Source organism: Gobius niger (genome assembly GCF_951799975.1).
Source record: "Gobius niger genome assembly, chromosome: 13".
In the NCBI taxonomy this organism is placed as follows: Eukaryota; Metazoa; Chordata; class Actinopteri; order Gobiiformes; family Gobiidae; genus Gobius; species Gobius niger.
In genome coordinates, this window is record NC_136864.1 from 3,609,442 (window position 1) to 3,633,257 (window position 23,816).

At 41.1% G+C, this 23,816-nt stretch overlaps 1 protein-coding gene across 14 annotated transcripts in view; it reads right to left on the bottom strand.

Annotated features, from left to right (window-relative positions):
- The window catches only part of LOC306972964 (CREB-regulated transcription coactivator 2), a 49,100-nt gene extending 30,378 nt beyond the window's left edge, over positions 1–18,722 (bottom strand). For 11 of the 14 annotated variants that reach the window (XM_079569717.1, XM_079569716.1, XM_079569715.1 and 8 more), the window contains exons 1-5: positions 18,398–18,722; positions 14,014–14,115; positions 11,482–11,598; positions 8,705–8,766; positions 1,778–1,846 (exon numbers count right to left, since the gene is read on the bottom strand). In XM_079569717.1, the coding sequence (XP_079425843.1) occupies positions 1,778–1,846; positions 8,705–8,766; positions 11,482–11,598; positions 14,014–14,115; positions 18,398–18,565 (518 nt within the window). In that variant the 5' untranslated portion in view covers positions 18,566–18,722. The remainder of the gene's footprint in view (positions 1–1,777; positions 1,847–8,704; positions 8,767–11,481; positions 11,599–14,013; positions 14,116–18,397) is intronic. The other 3 variants (XM_079569725.1, XM_079569718.1, XM_079569719.1) reach the window with 2 other exon arrangements.
- Positions 18,723–23,816: the final 5,094 nt, after the last annotated feature.

The following is a 23,816-nucleotide window of genomic DNA, read 5'->3' on the forward strand; positions in this document are numbered from 1 at the left end:
GTTTCGTTTAACTAATGAAATAAAGCCTTTAAAATCGCCACGACAAAAATGTTGCTGGGGGCGGGACATCACCCACTCGGTTCCTCGGAGATGCTGCTGCTTTGCTTTGACCACCGATAGCCGAACATGAGCTTTAAATACATTAGGTCATCAAAACCATTTATTTCAATTCAATATCAAGTACCTGAGTTTATTAAAAGGTACAGTATGCAACCTTTTATGTGGAAAAAAGTAGATTTTTGTGCGTATTTGACCTTGTAGTGACCCAGAGGCTGTATGAGTGGTCAGCAAGGCGTCTCTTCTTTCCATCACAGTGGTCTCTACGACGCTCCAGGAAGGTTTCACTGCTGACCGAGCCTCTCACCAGAAAACCTTCAAAATAATTGATCCTGGAGCGTTGTAGAGACCACCGTGATTGCCATTCTTGCCACTCATACAGCTGCTGGGTCACTACAAGAAAAAAGAGAAGAAAACTCTGTATAAAAAGTTGCATAATACACCTTTAAAAGTTGCTTTGTTTCACTGTCATTTCAATCTTACATGTATGTACACATGTATTCAATAGGGCTGGGACGATACACTTTTGTAGCGATACAATATGTATCCCGATACAGAGGGCCCAATACAATACATGTCATTATAACAAATACCAAAGCACACGTTAAGTTTCCAAAGTTTAAATTACACTGTAAAAGCATCCTCTTAACAAATCAGCAACAACACAGGTACTAACCATGTCAAATTCCAGTCAAATAATGTGTATAATTTGTTTTCTAGAACCGAGTTGAGTATCAAAAGTATACGTTTGTTAAGTGATGATGTCATTGCTCTACTCTCGGTCCCACAGAGCTTTAGCCGTATTCATTATAATAGATAATGATTATACTATATCACTACAAGACTCTTTCTAAACATCTGATCACAAAGAAATATTACATTTACTTTAGCTTTTCATAAGTACTACTTTTCCGGCAATAATGACATAATTTTTTTCCATTCAAAAAATGAGGGCTTATTTTAAATATAAAAATATCTTCATTTTACCGGAAAATGGTGAGCTATATTGTTCGAATTAGGTGTAAAACAGTTTTTGGCCTTTAATCTGATTCAGATAAAGCTTTTTGCTGTGTTTATCAGTGGAACTCTCAACAGTTTGGACCCGGAAGTAGATAATTATTGTGTCACAATTGAAAAAAACATATTGCAACACATGACTGCCAGTACGATATCACATCAAAGACATATCGCGATATATGGCAGAATTATATTTTGTCCCCATCCTAGTATTCGATGCATAAATCCACAATAATCTGTATCATAACATAGCATTTTAACATGTTGATAATTGCAATGCGTTGTAGTTGCAATGAATATTCTTATTTGGAGCTCGTCTTCCTCAGCTGACACTGGACCCCATAGACGCAACAATTGAGAACCAATGTTGTAAACTGAAGGCCACAATATGAAATTATAATTAAAAGGGGATTGAGCAAACAATATCCTTAGATGTAAACTAAGAATAGTTCCTGGACTTTTCTGAGTTTGAAAAAAAAAATCCTGATCTTTCCAGAACACAGTCTCCGTGTGGTATATTTGTGGTTGAAACATTAGAAGTTTCATTGGTCAAGTCATGAAGAGGTTTTACCATCAAATGGAAACGTACAGGAAACATAGACCTAAAGAACCAAAGACAGAGAGGACAGGACAGGTCCAGGAGAGCAGTGTGATTGGTCCGTGTGGACTGGAGTCCCCGTGTCAGAGAGAGAAAGGCATTCACCTGTTGAGTGCTGTGGTGGGGAGACGGAACAACGGGCCTTTATCCCCGGGGAAGTTTCCGCACCAGTTCCTTTTTGAACGATCGACAAGAACAACACGTTAAACCTCCTCCGGCCACCAGAGGGCAGTGAAGAAAGCACGCAGAGAACCCAGGAGGAACTTAAAAAGGAGGCGAAGGAAGAGGGAAGCAAGCGGAGAGGAAGATGGAGAGAGAAAACGGCTGCCACCTTTTGCAAATCGAAAACTCGAGAGAATGAACGAAGAACCGGCGGAAGTGATGGGAAGTCGGCTTTTTTCAGAGATTTGAAGACTCTTACGGCTGATCATAGTTTCTGTCCCAGCTTTGATTAGTTAACATTAGCATCAAAAGTATGTTTGCAGAGGTTAAAGCTATTGACGCCATTGAATTCTCCTGAATTCACTGAGATTTAATTGGAAAAGTTGTGTTATAAAATGTTGAGAATCAAAATAGGTATCGGTTCAGTATCAGTACCAGTATTGGATCAGAGCATCCCTAGACTCTAACACTGTAATACATTTAGGTGCAACAAGACCCACAAAGACAAACACTACTCCTTTATTCTGGCTGCTCTACTCACCTCTGCCATGGATACCCAGCAACAGGAGTGAGGACAGATCACCCAGTCACTAACTGCTGATAATTGTGCATGTTTTAGGCAGAGGTGGTCAAAGAATTCAGATACTACTGATGAAACATCACTCCAGTACCACAAAGTCACCACCTGTACATCAACAAGACGGGGACAAAGCTTCGTCCTTGGAGGGAGCATCATTAGCCTCTGAAGAAAACAAAAATAATGTTCTTTTTACTTTGAAGCCTTTATAGAAATATGTTGGAGTAAAAGGACCCACAACATCAGTCTGGGAATTGAACTCAGGGCCTTCTTGAGTCATGATGATAGTGGTCGAACGGTTGTTACTGTAATTTCAAATACGCACATACTTTTGTAATAGTAGTTAGTTTTTTAGATAGAAAAATCAATTGACTGACCTAACCGAATAAATATAAAACCCTTTCTGTAAACGTTTGGGACACACCGCCCCAGCAACACTTCCTGGCTGAAAAACAAAAAAACAATATCTCCACTTGGAAGTTGGGCTGCTGCAGATGCTTCAGCCCCTGAGGAGGATCTTTGGCATGTGTTGGAGAAGAGTCGACGAATGCTACATCGGTTACACGCCGCAATCAGAGCTAAATATGGCGGCGTATGTTTCCTCAGAGCGGAACTAGGGCTGCAAGATTAATGTGGACTGTGTGAACTCAATCTGGACTTTGCAAAAATAAACCAAACACCAAAGATTTCCTCAAACCGGCTTTAAAGAGTCCCACAGTGCACTGCCTTTACTCGAGTACAGTCACTAAAATATATGAAGTACGACAAAAAACAGCATCAATAGGAGCAAAACCTAATGTAAAGTGAGTAAAAAGTCTTTCTGGAGCAACATCGTGGTGCTAATACAGTTAGCTTCGCTCGAGTTGGGGTGTGAATGATTGTAAATGGTTCATATTTCCACAAACATGCACATGTAAATTCATGGGACATTTGAGAAAAGACGTGAGACTCTTCAGCCTTCAGATGAATGGGGGGAAACTAAATTGAGACATATCAATTTGAAACTTTTGCCGTAGATTACTGACACAACAAAAATGTATTCCCATAAAAAGTTAAATGGGATTGAGATTTACATCCAGATTTACAATCTCTTTTACAAGACTGGCCTGGCCAACATGCAAACTCCACACAGAAAGGCCTCATCTGGGCGGGGATCGAACTCAGGACGTTCTTACTGTGAGGCACGAGCTCTAACCACTAGAACAACATTTCATACTGAGATATGATCAGACAGGTACGCATCAACTCGTCTAAGCTCAGGTAAGAACAGATCTCAGTGTGGAAAAACTGTGGCCTGTTCCTTTAAACGAACCTAACAAGAAAGTACCGCCGAAGATGTTGATCCTTCATCTTCTCTAAAACCATGTTGTATTTTAGTCCCTTTTCCAAACGTACATTGATTGAAACATTGCGCGTTGAATTCTCCTATGTTTAAAATCTGAACAGAGTTGCTAACGGCTCTTTGTTATCTTAAGTTTTGTGGCATCTGTCTCCCCTCTCCTGGTAAATGTATCGTTAAACCACCAACATCCTTGTTTATAAAATACGCCAGCTTTTCTCTGATTGGTCAATACGCTCGTCAATCACACCCACTGGGAACTTACAGATACACGTCTTTGTAAAGAAGAGGAAAAGCGTGAATTCTGGCTGGACCGGCTACAGTTTCGCTAAATAATGCGCAAAAGTTACAGACGGCATCTCTGGAATCGCCCATATATGGTCATGTTTGAAAACAGTTAAGGGGGAAAACAATTTGGAGAAAAAATCTAAACTTTCTCAAATTATTCAGAAACTACTTTAACAAACGCTGAATAATGAATATACTTTTCTACTAAATAAAGATACAAAGACATGGAGAGGAGCAAAGTGGTTCAACAGCTCATAAATACATAAAAAAACGGCGAAAGCTAACATGATGCTACATGCTAGCATCGTGCTAATGCTAGTGGTTAGCTAGAGCTAGCTACGACTGACGTTTTTTCACTTCTACTGAACAATCTGCTGTGAGAAAATATCCGTATGGGCCCGATTTACACTTGACTTTATTTATGTCATAAATAAGTTCATATTCCACCAGAAAATGGCTAAAAAGAGTGAAAAAAATGTTCCCTAAAGATTCTATTTTCCCCCTTGGCAAAGCCACACCCCCTTCTATGACGAGATGCCGTCTGTGTCTATGGCAGGGGTCGGCAAGTTTGCTAGACCAAGGGATCCCTCCAATCACCTCCAATTAAAGCAATTGAAGTAAAGCATCACTTTCTACATATGCCAGTGTTGTACATCATACACACTGGAAAAATGTCCATCTTAAATTAGAAAAAATATTAAAATTCGCTGAAATAAAAGTTATTTTTATGTTAAATTTGAATCTGTTTGAACTAATCTAAGATCAGATAAAAACACCAATGCCAATGGAACAAATAGAAATCCCCCAAATTAACTTTTACTGTAATTTTATTTTTATTTTCCACTGGCAAATATACACAATAATCTGAATTAAGAAAAAAACTTGTACTTGTTCCATTGGAATGAACAGGTTATATCTGCTTTAAGGCCAGACCAAATCCACTCAATCTTTAGATTTAATCTCTTAATTCAAGTAGATTTAAGTCATTTCTTAGTATTCTTAGAGCATTCTTTTAGGATTATGGCCTAAAAGGGTGCTCTGCTGAGACATTTTAAGGAATTGAGAGTATTTTTAACATTTCTAGAGTACTTTAACAGGCATTTCATCTCTGATTTGGCTCATAATATTTCTCAAATCATCTTGAGGGCCAGAGTTTGATGATGGAGGGCCGGTTTTGGCCCCGGGCCTGACGTTGTTTACCCCTGGTCTATGGGCTGTAGATCCCCCCCGCAGACTTTGGCGGTTGGTTTCTTCCATAAAGGAAAAGACCATATTTCGATCACAGAGCAAGTTGTGTTTTTGTTAATGGAGAGGGCAGAGTGTGACAAACCTTTAGCGATTTCAGGACAAAACGTCATAAAATAAACATCTTAAAGGGTGAGCAAACCAAACCAAACCACAAAGGTATTATTATCCCGTCACCTGGCCACGCCCTGATTCAGTTCACCAACATTTCAGAATTTCCCAGAGGACACCCGATGTGGCCAGCCTCTCTCTCAGCAGGCAGTGTTTGGTTAACGAAGAAAACAGAAAATGCAGCGAAAACTGAAGGAGTAAAAAACCGCGTCAGAAAACTTAAACCCAAACAGGTGGGATCGGGGCGGGAGAGGTTAGAGCCGAGTCTGCGCCGGGCAGTTAGTTTGCTGCGGTTAGTGACAGAGCGGCCCGCAGAGGAAACCTTTGTGAAGCCTCGTGTCTCTCAGGTTTAATAAGAAGTGAAGGCAGAGACTTGGACCCGCCTCGGGCCCTAAGCAGCTGGGCTCGTCTGAACAGAAGCGGCTTCACAAAGGTTCGTAGCAGCGAAAACAGAGAATTTCAAGATGCTTCAGGAAAAACAAAACCGTTCCAATGATCATTCAGCTACATCCACACAGACACCGTAAGAGCCACAGTGAAGAGAAGAATCCATAATAACGTTCACAAAGGGGTAGATTAGGGGTTAAAGCGGCCGCACATATGCCGGCCACAGTGACTCTTTAAACTCATCACTCCTCTGCAAAGTTTAATTATCTAACCATTGCTCTGCCTGATCCTGTCAGATCTCAGGAGCTCAGCAGTGAGAGTGGGTGAATGTAGTGTGTCAGTGAGTGGTTGGTGGGGGTGGGAGGGGCCGACGGCACAGACTGGTCGCCTCGTTTCCGTCCATCCACCCCAGGGCAGCGGTGACTACAGCAGTAGCTCACCACCACCGATTATGGAGTGAATGAATGATGACGACAGTGTGGAGCTTTGAGAAACTTGGCAATACAGGCTGTAAGTAGTAGTAGTAGTAGTAGTAGTAGTAGTAGTAGTAGTACTAGTACTAGTACTAGTAGTACTAGTAGTAGTAGTAGTACTAGAAGTAGAAGTAGAAGTAGTAGTAGAAGAGGTAGTAGAAGAGGTAGTAGTAGTAGTCGTAGTAGTCGTCGTAGTAGTCGTAGTAGAACAAGCAGTAGAAGTAGAACAAGTAGTAGTAGTAGAAGAGGTAGTAGTAGTAGTAGAAGAGTAGGGATGGTCCGATATGAAAATTTTCTGCCGATACCGATATCCGATATTTGCCTCACTGGTGTGGCCGATATCCGATATTTGCCGATATTTATTTCAACGTTAAAAATCAATAGAAAGGCTTACTCAAATATGGTTAAGTTTGTAAATTGTTCCATTATTGGAATGTCTTATGCTTATGCCTGGGACACGTCTCACACACCAAGATGAAACAATCCTTTTCATTAGAAAAATATTAAAAAGACCAATTGCAATGTTGGAGTGAAATGTCATTTTGTTTTTGGCTAAATATTTACTCAGACCTACTTATTATTATACTTTCACCCATGTCCTCTATTAATGGGAAACACTGACACTGGGAATATGCTAGGCTACTATTTATTGCATTTTTTATTAAAATATGTAGCCTACCATGTTATTTAAGCTACATGTTAAATTTAACTTTAAACAAATCTGATAAAGGACACACAGCTCTGTATGAAGCTTTGGAGTTGGAAATATCATAATGTCACTTTAACAGCACCTTATATGAACTTATGAGGCCAGACTGAATATTTAGAGTTGGTTTAGAACTGGCAAAAAGCAAATAGTAGATTTACAAGATTAGCATGAGCTTTGAACTGCTTTGTTTTCAATGATAAATGCGCAAACGATCGCAAAAGCGTCTAATTAAATATGCGCGAAAATGCGACATGACATAACGCCTCGTTTTCAGGGTCATTAACATTACAAAAGCGGGCAGAGTAAACGTGAATACAGACATTATCATCACTGTAGTTAGACCTATATGATCACAGAAAGGTCATGTTTACGTGTCGTAGCCTTTAGCCTGTTAGCAGCTATGCTAGCGCTAACAAACAAAGTTATAAATCTGGCGTCAGGACGGAGAAACTTTTGCAAAACTCACCTCAGATGTAGCGACAAATAATCCATCAGAAAATGATTCCTGTTAATCCTGACTCAGAATCATGTCCATGGAGGCAGTTTTAGTCCAGTTTGTTGCAGCAGTAAGTTGTGGCTCTGTATCTGTGGTGTCCAAGTGTCCGCTCCACTTTGTTTAAACTTAGTAAAAACATACTTTCTTTTGGAGACGTGTGAATTTATGCTGGAGGTTCTTTATTTTTAGGAGCCACTGTTTATTTGAGATAATTTGAATAAATTGTTGCCCCAGTCAGGTCAGTGCAGCCCGTCTACACTGCTGCTGCTTTCAGGTGCACTATGACATTAAGGTGTAGTAAATAATTCAAAGAAAAAAAAAATATCGGCCGATATTTTCCCATATCGGACCGATACCGATATGGGAAAAAAGGACAAATATCGGCCGATAATATCGGCGGCGCCGATATATCGGCCATCCCTATAGAAGAGGTAGTAGAAGAGGTAGTAGAAGAGGTAGTAGTAGTAGTAGTAGTAGTAGAACAAGCAGTAGAAGTAGAGGAAGTAGTAGCAGTAGTAGTAGAAGAGGTAGTAGTAGAGGTAGTAGTAGTAGTAGTAGTAGAACAAGCAGTAGAAGTAGAAGAAGTAGTAGTAATAGAAGAGGTAGTAGTAGTAGTAGTAGTAGCAGTAGTAGTAGAAGAGGTAGTAGTAGTAGTAGCAGTAGTAGTAGAAGAGGTAGTAGTAGTAGTAGTAGTAGTAGTAGTAGTAGTAGTAGTAGTAGTAGAACAAGCAGTAGAAGTAGAAGAAGTAGTAGTAGTAGTAGAAGAGGTAGTAGTAGTAGTAGAAGTAGTAGTAGTAGTAGGAGAAGAAGTAGTAGAAGAGGTAGTAGAAGAGGTAGTAGTAATAGTAGTAGTTATAGTAGTAGTAGTAGTAGTAGTAGCAGTAGTAGAACAAGCAGTAGAAGTAGAAGAAGAAGTAGTAGTAGAAGAAGTAGTAGTAGAAGTAGAAGTAGTAGAAGTAGAAGTAGTGGAAGTAGTAGTAGTAGTAGTAGTAGTAGTAGTAGTACTAGAATCAACAAGAACTAAATCAGTGTCGTTAGCAGTAGTTTCATACAATTTTTGTATTATTACATTATCCTTTTAACCGTTATTTAACCAGGAACTCCCTTGAGATAAGTCTCTTTTCCGAGGGAGTAACAAGTATAAAACAAACTGGATACGCAGAATCTTCACTGTGGTTTAGTGCTGGGTGGATGCAGCCTGATTAAGTTGAACAGAATCCTTCACATTAGACAGAGCAGCGTTACCTCCTCCAGCTCGGGTCGGGCGGCGGCGACAGGTACGACGAGTTATACGGAGCGCTGTCCACCTGCGAGTGGCACGGTCAAGGAAAAACTCACAGGAAAATGATGAATCATAAACAACAGCAGCAAGATTTAACAGAGACCAGTTACTATAGGTACAGAATACATAATACATAATACACCAGAAATCAGGTCCAGGTCAAGGTCATTTATCATTTATCAACACAATCGTACCGGCTGCTTTATAAATACATTATTATTATCAAGCCTCACTGAAGCTCATTCATACTAGTCAAAATGATAAAAGGAAAAAAATGGGAAGATGTGACATGTGTTAAACCAGAGTCTGAGCTGGATTTAACCAGAGCTAAATGTTGTTGTAGTGTTTACAAGACACAGGCTAATGTTGCTAAACTAGAAGCTAACTCGGGGCTTCTGGTGATTCTGACGCTATTTTATGCCCATTCATCTGAACAACTAACCCAGCGACAAAAAAGTCCTCAGAAAATCCAAATTAAAGAGATACAGCATGTTTATATTGAGCGAAAATGAGCTGCAGCAAAACAATGAAAATGCTGAAGTACTGGATAAGTTTCTATAAACACACGAGAAAATCCACACGGAGCTGAAGCAAAGGAGAAAAGAGACCCTTTATCTGCAGTAATAAGTAACATCTCAGTACTATTGTTAAATATAGATACATAAATGAATAAAGCACAAGCATTGAGGAGATTTTGACATGAGCTGTTCTGTCTATGATGGACACAGTGCAATAAAAATAAAATAAATAAATAAATAAAATGGCGTTGGTACTAGGGCTGAAAGATATGGACAAAATTTCATATCTCGATTTTTAAGCCAGATATCTCGACATCGATCCAATATAACTATGGGTTAGACGAAAACCAAGAATTGTTCAGAAAATAAAATCATAATACAAAACAGTGCAGTTTTATTGATGAAAATCTAGACCCTTTATATCTTGATTTGATTATCTTGAATGTTCATATCTTTATATAAACACGATAACGATATATCTTTCAGCCCTAATCTGTACACTTTGCTTAAAAGTGTCGCCTACTTTTCTCAAGGAAATGTAAATGAGTAAATTAACTAAATTAACTAAATACAAACTAATCTGCTGTCAGTCTGTTGAAGAAAATGCCTTGTACTCGTATCGGTATTCGGCAAGTACTTAAATCAAAGCACTCGTACTCCCATCGGTTTAAGAAAAGGTAGTATCGGTGCATCCCTATTCCAAAGGCTTTAAAATAACTGTGCATTTGTATTTGACATTTACGCAGCCAAAGCTTCAAAGCCTGTGCTGGACAAAAGGACAAAGTAGAAATGGTTCTGAACATTTAGTGACCAAAGCCCGAGCCGTCCCCACTGGCCTTGACTTCCCTCTCTCCGTGAGGAGCATTTTGTTGCAGATAAAGTGGATATAACAGAACGGCACACGGCTGATAAGACCTGCTCTATCTAAAGCCCTGGCCTTCGACATTAAAGTCTGGAAATATCTATTACCTCCTCTGCGGGCTCTGATTGTGAAGGGTCAGTTCAAACAGCCTGTTCTGAAGCTTTGACATGGGTTACACTCACTTTAGAAGTGATTTAGTCCTGTCTGTTTTAGGTTTTTTGTAGTTAGTGAGGCAAGACGCTGCAGGTGAATGGCAAAAATAAAATAGAGATTTTAATGTTGATTACTGACATTAATATGAGATAAAAACGTATTTTTTTCTTTTGCATATATTTTCAGTGAAGAAATCTGAATAATGGATCAAGCAGGGTTTCAATTTATGGCTTTATTTTGTTGACATATTAGGTATTCAAAGGGGATTTGAGATATCTTTAGTTTTTGAAAAGATTCTGCCTGATTTTGCCTTGTTTTTGGTGAATTAAAGCTCAACAAATCAGACAGGAAATAGAAATTAATAATGCTACAAAATAAGTCCAAGATTAGAAAGTGGAGATGTTGTTGCAAGAGTGTGAGGAAAACCGAATTTTTGAGAAAACGGGACCTACATTTTTATAACGTCTGCACATGCCAAAAAGGAAACGACCACAAGTCGGCTGATTCAGTTTCCCACAATTTGCAGAATCTTTTAGTTGAGATCACGAAGAAGCCTCACCATGTTTTAGAAAACAGTACTGGTATATTTAAAAGCGTGAAACAGCGCAGGCCGTGGGGGCGTGTCATTATGTGTGTGTGTGTAAGGCCGGCCCCTGTTGCAAACGCTCTGAATATCCGAATGCTAACGCTGGAACGCTACTACTACAGACCAGTGAACTTTTCCAGTGCAACTGATGAACTGGAGAAAATGTGCTTGGTTAAGATTTAACTCTAAAATGATCAAAGTACTTCTGATTTGTATAATAATATTTCTCAAAATCATCTTGAGGGCCAAAGGTTCTATGCTGGAGGGACGGATTTGGTCCCCTGGCCTGACGTCGCCTGACGTCGCCTACCCCTGGTATGTGCTACGCGTGGTTAACAAACATGTCAATATTTGTGAATGAAATGTGTGGGAAAGACAAAGTAGTGTTGCCATGTTGGAGGGATTTCCTAAAAAACTACGGCAGATGAGTTGAAAAGTTCGGGCTTTTTTTTAAACTAAGATGTTAAGGGAGAAGTGTCAGGAGAAAAATGTGTGCATGTTTAATTAAGCAAGATTCAAACAGAGAAATAAGGGAACATTCTGATTATCCAACGGGTAAACTGCAGTTTTAGACCATAACATGATTCGACGAGGCGTTGAGACTTTTATTTTGAAGGATACAGTTCTGTTGCGGTAAGGCCGGACCGGGGAGATGAAGCGCCGGTCTCTCTGGACTCTCTCCACCAAACCGTGATGCCGCGTCGAGCGGTTGGACTCCAGCGCCGACGGGAACGAGCCCTGGGCAACACAAACGAGATATCAGTACACTGTGATAGATAATAAGCCTATAACAGAAAAGACACTACTCTAAACCGCCTTGTTTCGTGTTCTGAAACGCTTCTATAAGTGGAAGGTAAGACCAGATGGAAATTTACAGATCTCACAGTGGGAAGGAATGTTACACGTTGCCATGGAAATCTGCGATGTCCGGGGGTACTAGAAAAACATTGTTCTTGCCCAAATGTCCACACTATTCTCTGTAGAGCACTATATCGTCGTTTTGTAATCGTGTCCGAATGTCCAGAGAAATAAAAGGTAGTGCACTCGAAATTTCCCACAATGAATCTTGAAAAGTAATAAGCAGCGATGGTCACAATACGGGTCGGATAGTGCCCTGAGAATGAACCTTTCCTCTGTCCCCAACAGGACAGGAGCTGCACCTTGGTCTGCAGGACCTGGGATGGAGTGGCGGAAGTTCAGACTCTGTATGAGGCAGATGTTACATTAACCGAAAATTCTCTTTCATATACGGAATATTTTTTACTTCGACGGAAAATTTCAAAGGCCGTCCGTCATTTTGAAGGATTGAAAATCAAGCCGCAGCTCTGCTGTTTTTCATAGCGCGCGGGGCTCTCTCTCTAAAGTTTCACACCGCGTCTTGTCTTGGATGAGCTCAAGTTGTATCACTGCCTTGCTAGCTAATTTTCCTAACCCGGGCGCTAACAACAACACGGGAAGGAAAACCACGATGCAAATGCGGTTAAAGACTAATAATATACTTCCCATATGAAGCACTCTTCTCACGTAAGACTCAGGACGAGCTCATCTATGTCTCCCCCTGTCTCTCTTTCCCTCCCCATGTGCGTAGCGGCGCGTAGTGCAGTGATGGAACTGGTAAACATTGTCCCGTTCACAAACCGTTTCTTACATTCCGTTAAAATTGAAAAAATCCGAATAATAAGCTCCACCTTACATTTGTATTAGCGTAATCTGAGCCTTGATATTGATGAGCTCTGAAAGTCGTCTCCTCTGAGACTTTTATGCACGACTGTTGCAAAATGTACCATGACTGTTCAGATCAGGTTTAGTTTAGCTCCATTTATCTGCAATCTCTCATTTTCACGAACATAAATAATATGCAGCCTATATATATATACATATATTTAAAAAAAAAAAACGCTTATGGATTAATTCATGAAGGCTAAAAATTGCTCATGACGGATTAGAGAAATTATCTCGAGCGAAACCACTGGTATGAGGAGAGGCGTGAGGACACTGGTGGCTGTGCTTTTCAAGTTTTAACATTAGCAAATAATAAGGCTTCACAAGATACCGTAGAAAATATAGTATCGCGACATTAGGCGATGCAATATACATATCGCGACATCACTCAAGTCTTCATCTGCCTGAGGTCGACACATTATTTGCAAACTCAGCCAAAAACAAACAACGCATTGAACTCATAAATGTGTAGAAGTACAGTTTTAGTTAAAAATGTTCAAATTTAGTTGGATTTTGCCCTTCTTTGGTCCTGATCTAGTGTTGAAGTTTTCTTTTGACACAATTTGCTGAAAAACTAGTTACTTGCGATTTGTGTTTAATTAGAATAGAACATATCGCGTTGAAATGGTTTTGTGAAATATTGCAATAATATCCATCCATCCATCCATTTTCTTCCACTTGTCCGTTGCCGGGTCGTGGGAGCAGCTGTTGGAGCTGCCCAAATCACATTGCACCAGCCCCTTATTGGTTCCTCCTGCAGGTGTTGGGTCCACAGAAGGACGGCCTCACGATTAACCGGGCCTGTTGGTCTCTCATAAGGGGCTTCTGAACCGCTCTCTGTCTGACCCGTCACCTAGGACCTGGTTGCCATTGGAGACCCTACAGGGGCACGAAGCCCCCGACAGCAGAGCTCCCAGGGTCATTCGGGTGCTCAAACCCCTCTACCACATTAAGGTGGCGGTTCCAGGAGGGGTGCAATAATATCGTTACGGCAATATTGTGCAGCCGTATCACAAGTTACTCCAATATCGTGCAGCTCAAGTAAATAAGCAGGAAAATATAACAATGATGAGACTAAAATAAGTAACAGGTTGTGGATTTTGTGAAAGAAAAAGGAGGACTTCGCTCTTACATGTCTCAAGCCTCTTGTTTTGATCGAGGGGGGCGGGGGGTGCACATGTCTGTAGAACACCTGCGCCCCCACAGGACATAAACTACAGAAATGAGAGGCGAACACCACATCCGTACTTTTACAGGCAAACCCGCTTTTCTCACTGCTCACCCACAAATGATATCCTGACGCCGCACTTGCTATACATGAGGAGAGAGGGCGAGGGTGGAACATGGACCATGCTTAGTACCCCATAACATGGCAGCTTTAAAACTGCTTTTAATTTTGTAAAAGAAAAACAGAAAGAGCGGCGACCCAACCTGAAAGTCCTGGGGTGTCCTCCCGATCTGGTTGACGTTGGGCAGCGACCCTCCGTAATACGGGCCCTGAACCCGAGCCAGGCGCAGCTTCTGGGCCTGGAGCTGAAGGCAGAATGACAGACAGACAGTCAGTTACTGTTTATTTGTTCAGGACAGGTCATGCTAATGTACATGTGATGAAAGTAAACATGTTGAACTGTCGTCATGGGCTAAGTTGTCCCATCCATTGCCCTGTACTCATGTACTCACAAACACACTCTTTCATCCTGGCCTATTGTGCATGTTTTCAGTGGAGGAAACAGATCCGACCCTCTCCTCTGCATCAGCATGTCCTCGTTCGCCACATCCATTCATTTTCCTCTAGGTCTCCTTTTTTACATTTTACAGGAGGAGTTAATTATACGTGACACCATATGACGAGCATTTAGTTTTCTGCAGGAGCCTACACCATAAAACCCTTAATGATCATAAGCTTTTCTCTTTTGAGCAGTTGTGACCGTCCGCATTGCAAATGATTCTGAATGAGTGGAGTTCTTTGCAGCGGATGTTGGAGCCGACAGGAGCGGCTGACGGAGGATAAATGCCTTCACTTCAGTCTCATTCACCCGAAAGCTGCAGTGCTGAGTGGATGTAATGACAGGCCTCTGCTGCAGAAGAATATTTACAACAAGCCCTCGCCACCGAACGAAACCAGGAGCCAACAGCAGAGCTCCAACGCTGCGGACGGGGGATTATTTTATGAAAACATCAGCGTTTTTGAGACCTTATAGATCAATTTTCTTGTCTGCCCCAATTCTCGAAGAGCTTCAATGGCCACCAGTTCTAGGCAAAATTGATACAAAGCACATAATGGCTTTGCTCCCCACTACTTTAACTGCTAACTAAACCACAAAGAAAGCAGTCTGAATTTGGTGCAGCAGCATTCTCTCACCTCCTACGAATGAAAACTCAAAAATTGATGAGTAAATTGTCTTATATAAAGATAAATGGAAAAGTGGCTCAATATTGTTTTGACCGTGCATTTTCTGTTTTGCATAGTGTTCTGAAGTCCTCTGTGTATCATGTGCTCCCTAAATAAAATGAATTGTTCTTATTATTCATTAGACAGACAGCAGATTGCCTGGGACCTTTATTTTGGATTATTTACGTTGTTTTGCTCCTAATTCGTCAATTCGTATCACATGGTAACCTTCACTTTACTGCCCGACATACCTCATGGTTAGCGATAACTCGTTTGTCGGAAAATTTGAATAACCAAATCCCTAAGGTTCACCATATGCCTGGACCTAAACCTAATTTGTGTCATAAAATCTCAAGCTTTCACATCTTAATAGAGGGTCTCATCTTATATAGCTTTTCTACCTTCTCATCATCCATACACCAATGTACGCAGACATTGGAGGCAAGGAGCCCAAGGACACAATGAGAGTGTGCATCATCAGGAGCTGGGATTTTGAAGCAAGTTACTGCACAATAGCGTAAAACAAAGTAAAAGCCGGACCTGGTTAAATATCCACTACCTATTTATTCTAAAGACATAACAACACTTTGAAACTCATACTTGTTTGATAAATGTAAAGACTAAAGGATTCAATTGTAGGAGAAGCAGCAGACCACACACTAAATGTTTCTAAGGAAAGCTCTGTGCTACACATGACTCCATCAACTCCACAAACAGATCAGTCGGCCGTCCCTGCAGGTGCACTGATTCACAAAAAGTGTATGAATCTCGGCTCATCCACTGGAGGTGAGCGGAGGACTGTTGCTGAGAGCGACATGACAAATGATGACAAACACAATGCCCTGGCTGAGTGGTTATTGCTCTTGCCTCACCGCTAGAAGCTCCTGGGTTTGATTACCAGACTGTTGGGGCTTATATCTGTGAGGCATTTGCACAGCTTCCCGGTTTCCCCCCCCCCCATCAACCACGCCAGGTGACTATAATGACTTTGACCCCAACTCAGGATCTGGAGCCGTGTCCCAGGGCGCTGCATGACCAATTCTGGACTTACCCTGAACTAAACCAGGGAAAAACAAGGACTAATCCAGGACTAACCCGAGGCGTAAAAGACTACAGCGAGATGAAGCAAGGCCTTCATAATAACAACAGTAGAAGCTACAACAATGATTAAAATAGAAACTAAATTGCAGCTGTAAGACACTCTCACTTCTGCAAGATTCCTCCAGCCAAAACACTGAAGAAAAGCACACATTTAAGTGCTTATTCAGTTTCATATGTGGCCTCAGTGGTATGCATAAGTATGGCCCCCCCTTTAACTATGACATTCTGCCATATGGACCATAAACATAAATATATTTAAAAAGATACAAAACTGAGGCACTCAAAGAAAAAGTGCTGGTAAAAGGCCTTTATTGCAGCATGGCCATTAGATTAAAACATTGCCTACGTGTTTCTGTACTGCCCTGACTGCCCTGACGAAGGCTATACGGCTGAAACGCATAGGCAATGTTTTAATCTAATGGCCATGCTGCAATAAAGGCCTTTTACCAGCACTTTTTCTTTGAGTGCCTCAGTTTTGTATCTTTTTAAAGTCAATTGCTGATCCCTGCACTGAAGAGCACCAAAGTTAGATTTTTGAAAAAACAAGGATATCCAAGCAGCGCTCCTGCATGTTTTAGTGTGATCATTCAGAAATCATCAGGCAACCTCTGAAGGACATTGGCTGCACTAAAAAAAAAATCTAAATCATATATACATTTCACTTCACTTCACTTCACTATTGTGTGGCTTTCACATAAAACTTCAATTAAATATATTCATGTTTATGGTCCATATTATGGCAAAATGTCGAAAAGTTGAAGGGGGGGGGGGCATACTTATGCACACCACTGTTATCATTGTGAAAAATATAGAGTTCGGGAATGTGACGTCATATCGCTAAGCATTATGGGATTAGCAGCAATTGTAAACTAATGGAGATTTTAGAAGTTAAAATACTGGAGTTATTGTTCACATTAAAACACTTGGACACCACAGTGAGTTAGATGTATTTACCTGCAGTAACTCAGCAGCTAACGGAGCTGTTCCACGGCTATTTTCTCCACTTTTTATACTGTTTTTAGCTAATGTTAGTCAATGGAAATGTATGCTAACAGCTGCAAAGATGGCCGATCTCCATGGTAACTGTAGACCTTCCCGAACTCTATTAAAACCTCACAAACACACACTACAACAAAGTGTGTATTTTTTAAACTTATAATCATAAAAGCTTTTGTAAACTGTTGATTTTATGTATTTATTAGTTTTCTGGAGGTTATTTATAATCTCTAAATATTTGTTTAAAAAAAAAAAAATCAATGCCCACAGACTGCAGTGTCAGTGAGTGGGCGTTCACATTTGCCAACTGTTGATTATAATTCATTCCCCTTGTGTTTCAGGAGCGCTTAAAAACGATTCCCTAAACTATTTTAACGTATTATTTTCACTCTTGTGAGTTTGCAGCGGCGACACACGGCGCAAAAGGAGTAAACAGAGCGTATTCTTTCGGGGTTAAACACTCGTTCCCTGGCGGCTAACAGGATGACAGCTACGTAACACTGTAAACAAGCCAAGTTAGCTTCGACGGCTAACTGCGGCTAACACCGTGTCGTAAACGAGCCACAAGCCGCGAAACTAAAGCCTTCCCCGGTCTAACTGCATCTCCAGGCGGCCGCCGTACCCCGTGTCTGACTGTTTCCCGTGATAAAAACTTTAACAAAAAAGAGTTTCAATCCAGCAGCGAGAGGAGCTAGCGCCGTCCCAGGACTAGGCCTCTGCTCCGCCGGTGTTACGCCAAAAGAAGCACCCCCGAGCGAAAGCGTGAAATAAACGTTCGAAAGCGTGAAATAAACGTTCAGCGTGTCGGTTATTTTTGCGAATGGCGCAGTATAAAACCAACAGCAGCGCGCTTTAATGGCGCACAGTTTCAGCAGGAGTTAGTTGTGCAGAATACGAAAACGGAGACTTTTAAACGCGCGTAGAAATCTTGTTTTCTCAGTTTCCTGCCATAAAGTGGACTTGAGCCACGCAAACGGCCAAACAAATCGAGAAAACTGCCTTTATAAACTACTATAATGGCATTTCGTGGATGTTGTGGGACATTTTAGCCCAGTTACGAGACTCCGGACGCGCGATGACACTTGACATACAGGGTCATGTCATCCATTCCAGCAACCCCGCGGATAGCGCTGTGTTTTGGGCAACAGTTTCACTAAAGAAGTCAACAATCCTCCAACAGCGGCGCTGAACACGGCCGGGTAAACTCCAGGAGAGCGTAAAGCGGACTTGATTTCACTTTTAGCCGCGCTACAGGTCGCAGAAGGGCTCCATCGTATCGTATCGGGGGGTGCGTTCTTTGGCCCGACCCGCCGCGGATACACTCACCCTGGTGGAGCTGATGTCCATCATCACCTCCTGGAAGGCGGCCGTCTCCTCGGCCTGGCGCTGCGTGTGGAGCGCGATCTTCTCGCTGAACTTGCGGGGGTTGGAGGCCCCGGTCCCGTTGCCCGCGGAGGGTCCGGGACCGCAGCCGCCTGTTCCCGTTGCAGACATGTCTCTGAGAGCGCGGAGCGAACCAGGCACCAGAGCGGCACCGAGCGCAGCGGAGGCGGCGTGACGCAGTAAACGGCGCGGCGAGGGAAGAGGCGTCACTCCGTCAGCGAAACACGGAACACTTTGTTTTTTTCTATTTTTCAATCAATGCTGGCGTTACAATCCTTTTACAACTATTTATATTCCATGTATAAGACTGAGCAAATGTTTAAAATTAATTAAAAAAACCATTAAAAAAGCACAAAGAACAAACACATACATTAAAGGGGGTAAAAAGACAAAATAAAACAAAAACAAGAGGTCTGGTAAGTCTAGTTTTTACATGACACGAGGCTTTCTTAACCTCTTACCCCCCGCCTTAACAGAGCGCATTTTCTCTGGTTCAGATTTACCCAAATCTAAAATCTTCTCGACTGGAGCCTCTAGGCCAGTGTAACACCTCATTTGAAAGCTAAGACCTACAAAACTACAAAAACGGATCATTTTCATAGTTGTTGCCGTCACTTTTTAAACGTTTATTTTTTTCATTGTATTTTTGTCACTTTTTTACCGAATTTTTGTCCCTTTTTGTCACATTTTTATTTATTTTTTGTCACATTTTTGCCAATTTTTCAGAACATTTTCATCACTTTTTTGCTGAGTTTTTGTCAATTTCTTGTCACATTTTTGTCACTTTTTTTTGCTGATTTTTTGTCCTTTTTTGTCACATTTTTGTTTATTTTTTGTCAATTTTCCATAACAATTTCATCATTTTTTTTGCAGAATTTTGTCAATTTTTCTTGCATTTTTGTCAATTTTTCGTCACATTTTTGTCACTTTTTTGCTGATTTTTTGTCCTTTTTTGTAATTTTTTGTTGCATTTTTGTCAATTTTACATCAAATTTTTATTGCCAAATTTTTGTCAATTTTTTTTCAATTTTTTGTTGCGTTTTCATTATTTATGTCTGTTTTTTGTCGCTATATGCTTGTTTTTTCAAGAAGTTTTAGATTTGGGCAAAGCCAAACTAGAGAAAATTTGTTCTGCTCAGGATAAGAGGTTGAATAGTAAAATATGTGTTTAAATAAGTTGGAACTTATAATCACAACTTTAAAGAATAAATGATGCTCCACTGTTTCAATATCACATTCACAAAATGAGCAAAAGTTCAAATTAATATTTAAATGCAGGTTTACAGGTCATTATTATCCCTGTCCTCGAATCCTGCCCTACAGTGGTTAGATTTACATTCAATAATTATTTATTCTAAATCTCTTCTCTTTGTCCCCAATGAAACAGTTATTTTATCTAATCCGAGTGTGAGGTTGTTCAGAGCTGAAGTGGTTTTCGGCAGCCCGGCTCACCTTTGAGGCCGTTTATCTCTTATTTTAGGTGTTAATCTCATTTCATCTCACACTTTTGTATCGCTTTGTGTTTCTATGGAGACGTATCTGGGGTTCAAACGAGGCCAAACTTGGTGCACGCCCACTCTGCGCAGGGCGCGCGCAGAGTAAGGCCTCTGCGACACGGAGAGGATCTTTGTGCCTCTGAGGACGGTGTCGGGGCGCCCCCTGCTGGCTCGAACTCAGAATGTAACGACCTAAAATACAGTATTATATTTGCCCTTCTGTTTTTTTTTGTTTTTTTTTATACATACTGAGTAATACCCTTATTAGAAACTTGTAATCAAACGCAACTTTAATATTATCATGTGAAATATATTTGTTAATGTAAATAGATCAATATTACAAAAGTCATCTGTAAAATCAATATTAGATTTTGCATCAGATCTGGGAACACAGATTGTGTTTTGGAAATATTTACAAAAATGTATTTTAAATCAGTGGTTTTCAACTGGGTCAGGGCCCACAATGGGATGACAAGCCGTGACCCAAATATGACTTACACTTGTAAGATGTGTGTCAAATATGTTGTTGAATTGCTGGGTTTTAGGTGACATCACAGCGTTCTAAAGGCCTATAATAATATATAGAAGAAAAATTATTAATTATTAGAATATTTGGTCTTGTACAGAGAGATCGTGGACCCAGTGAGTGATAGTAATGATCATTTTTGTAATTCATTTTTTTTTTTTTTTTTATATGACTTGTCATGCCGGAGTGTGAAGCGGCCGGGATGAGGATCAGCTCCTCCAAATCCGAGGCCATGGTTCTCCACTGGATAAAGGTGCTTCCCCTCTTCAGGAGTCCTTTCCTCAAGTGGAGGAGTTCAAGTATCTCGGGGTCTTGTTCACGAGTGAGGGACGGATGGAGCGTGAGATGGACAGACGGATCGGTGCGGCGTCAGCAGTGATGCGGTCGCTGTATCGGTCTGTCGTGGTGAAGAGGGAGCTGAGTCGGGGCAAAGCTCTCGATTTACCGATCGATCTACGTTCCCGCCCTCACCTATGGTCATGAGATTTGGGTCATGACCGAAAGGACAAGATCGTGGATACAAGCGGCCGAAATGAGTTTCCTTCGCAGGGTGAGGAAACTAATTTCGAGATCGAGATCGGGTGAGGAGCTCAGTTACCCGGGAGGAGCTCAGAGTAGAGTCGCTGCTCCTTCACGTCGAAAGGAGCCAGGTGAGGTGGCTCGGGCATCTGTTCCGAAGCCTCCAGGTCACCTCCCTCGGGAAGTGCTCCAGGCATGTCCTATTGGGAGGAGGTCTCGTGGAAGACCCAGGACACGCAGGTGGGACTATGTCTCCGAGCTGGCCTGGTGTCGCCTCAGGGTCCCCCCAGAACAGCTGGAGGAGGTGTGTGTGGATCGCGAAGTTTGGGCATCTCTGCTGAGACTGCTGCCCCCGCGACCCGGCCCCGGATAAAGCGGAAGAAAATGGATGGATGGAGATACGACTTGTGAAAGTGTAATGGAGTTAATAGGAAAAACTGGCTCCTGTGACATCATCACATTCTAGAACCTGCAACCCAGCCTTAAAGGAACAGGCCACCGTTTTTTCACGCTGAGATTTGTTCTTACCTCAGCTTAGACGAGTTGATACGTACCTGTCTGGTCTTTGTGCCAATGGAAGAACTTGGTTGCTTCTAACTTCACCCCTGTTTGGAGCTATAGGAATATACTGGGAGAGGCCAAGTGCTAACAACATCTTTGGTTGTTTTGCATGACTGAGGGCACACACAAAGACCAGACAGGTACGCATTAACTCGTCTAAGCTCAGGTAAGAACATATCTCAGTATGCAAAAACAGTCGCCTGTTCCTTTAAGCAATAAATAAGCCAAACAACTAAAATTTGCTAAAAACAACCCGATAATAGTCATTTTAACAGACTCAAGGGATTCTATCTTTTTCCGTGCATTAATATTAAAGGAAATGTTTTCTGGAAAGGTCTCACGAGCCACTGAAAACAGTTCCGTGACCCACTTATTTCCCCTCCCGACCCACCAGTTGAGAACCACTGTCTTAAATCCTTCCCTTAATAAAAAGACTCATGTTCATTGACATGTTTTATTTCTGAAAGAGGTCTTCAATTATAAGTTATGTCATTAATTACAAAAATACATCTGTGCAAAGATGTGCTTGAATATCAAAAAGGTTCAAACAGCCCAGTTTACAACACTGACGAAACCTTCAGATTAAAGTACATTTTAATACAACATGAAATTGTCAAATTTTACAAAATCGGTTGAAATGTTTTAGGGAAAACAAAAAATCTTCTGACAAAAGTATCTCTAATTTTACATATAGAAAAGATTGAGTTCCCGCGCTGGTAGAATCACTGATCACAACAGTATTTCCTTTATCGATACTGGATCCGAAATGAACCTTTGGTCGTTTATACTGGTGTGGTAATGAGAGCCTGTCCAGGGAGCTCCTTTGTTTGACGGCCCAGAGACAGTAAAGACAGCTGTTCGAGGCCGTTCCCTGCGGCAGAAAGAAAAAGAGCTATTCAGCCTCAGCGGAATCCGGTCCCAGCAAACACTGAGGGCTCTGTCTGAGGAAAACCCCACACTGTCCACGACATGTCAGGCCGGCGGGTTTAAAGCGGTACACGGCCCACTCTTCAGGGGGTCTGTGGGTAGAACTAGGATGTGATACAGAGAAATGTTTGAAAGTGCTTTAAAAGTATGGCTTAGGCTTTACTCAAGTGCAGATTCTTGAGTAACTATTTGATGTAATTGTACTTATTAGAGTAGTTTTACAATATAGTGCTTTTACTTAACACTACTGTAATGAAGTATCTTTACTCATGCTTGAATAAATAAAATAGTTACTTGTTCCACAGCGAGTTAATCTTTAAGTGGTGAAAGCTTCATGTGACACAGAACAGATGTACTTTGTGTTTCTTTGGCGTTGCCTTTGGAAATACATGTTTGTTTTGTGTCATGTAAAGCACTTTGTGACCGTGTCTGTGAAAGGCGTTTTACAAATAAAGCTCTTCTTCTTCTTCTTTTTTTTACATAATTCATGTTTTGTTTCTCATCATTCATGACTGAATCGTAAATCAGACTCAGTTACTCGGTACTCACAGCACTCAGTAACATTTTCTAATTTTTTACTCTCACTTGAGGAATTATTTTAGTCATTACTTTTTACTCCGACTTGCCAAAATTATTTTGAAGTAAAGTTTCTCTTACTTGAGTGAATATTTTAGCTGCATGGCCAGAGTTGCTTTGGTTCTAATTGTTTATGGTCCAAGCAAAGGCCTGCTGGGTAATCGGGAGAGTCACGATGTTTCCCGGTGAGCTGTGATGCTTTTGGGCCGCCAGAGAAAATATAGATTAAAAATGGTCTTACAGCTATATTCCAGGCCTAAAGTCTTTAAAGGCTATCCCTTTAAATCCCCTTCAGGATTTTTGACATAGGACCTCATTTCCTAGTTATCCAGTCTTGTTGATTTCTGGAGATATATATTTTTAAATTCCTGCAGCCCTTATATTTGAAGAGTTTAGTGGTGCTAGGCTAGTGCTAGGCTAACACATGTCTATGGTAACAAGTAGCATGCATTAAAAACCTCTTCTAAATCATGGGGTCGTCCTCCAAATGTTGCCATATCTGATTTGTAGAAAGCTCCTTTGTGAATTCTACGTGTAGTAAAGCGGCCGCAGGTAAACAAACTACAGTAGATCCGGTAACCGAGCAGATCACTCCGCCGCTGCGTAGCTACAACCAGGAAGCTGATGCTGCTCAAATATAAGTTATTTTAAATGCAAAATGGTTATATTTAAAACATTATTCAGTCGACACAGACATTTATATGGATAGTCTGGTGTTATAAGTGATTTGACTCAAGTGCTTGGGTCAGACTGTTTT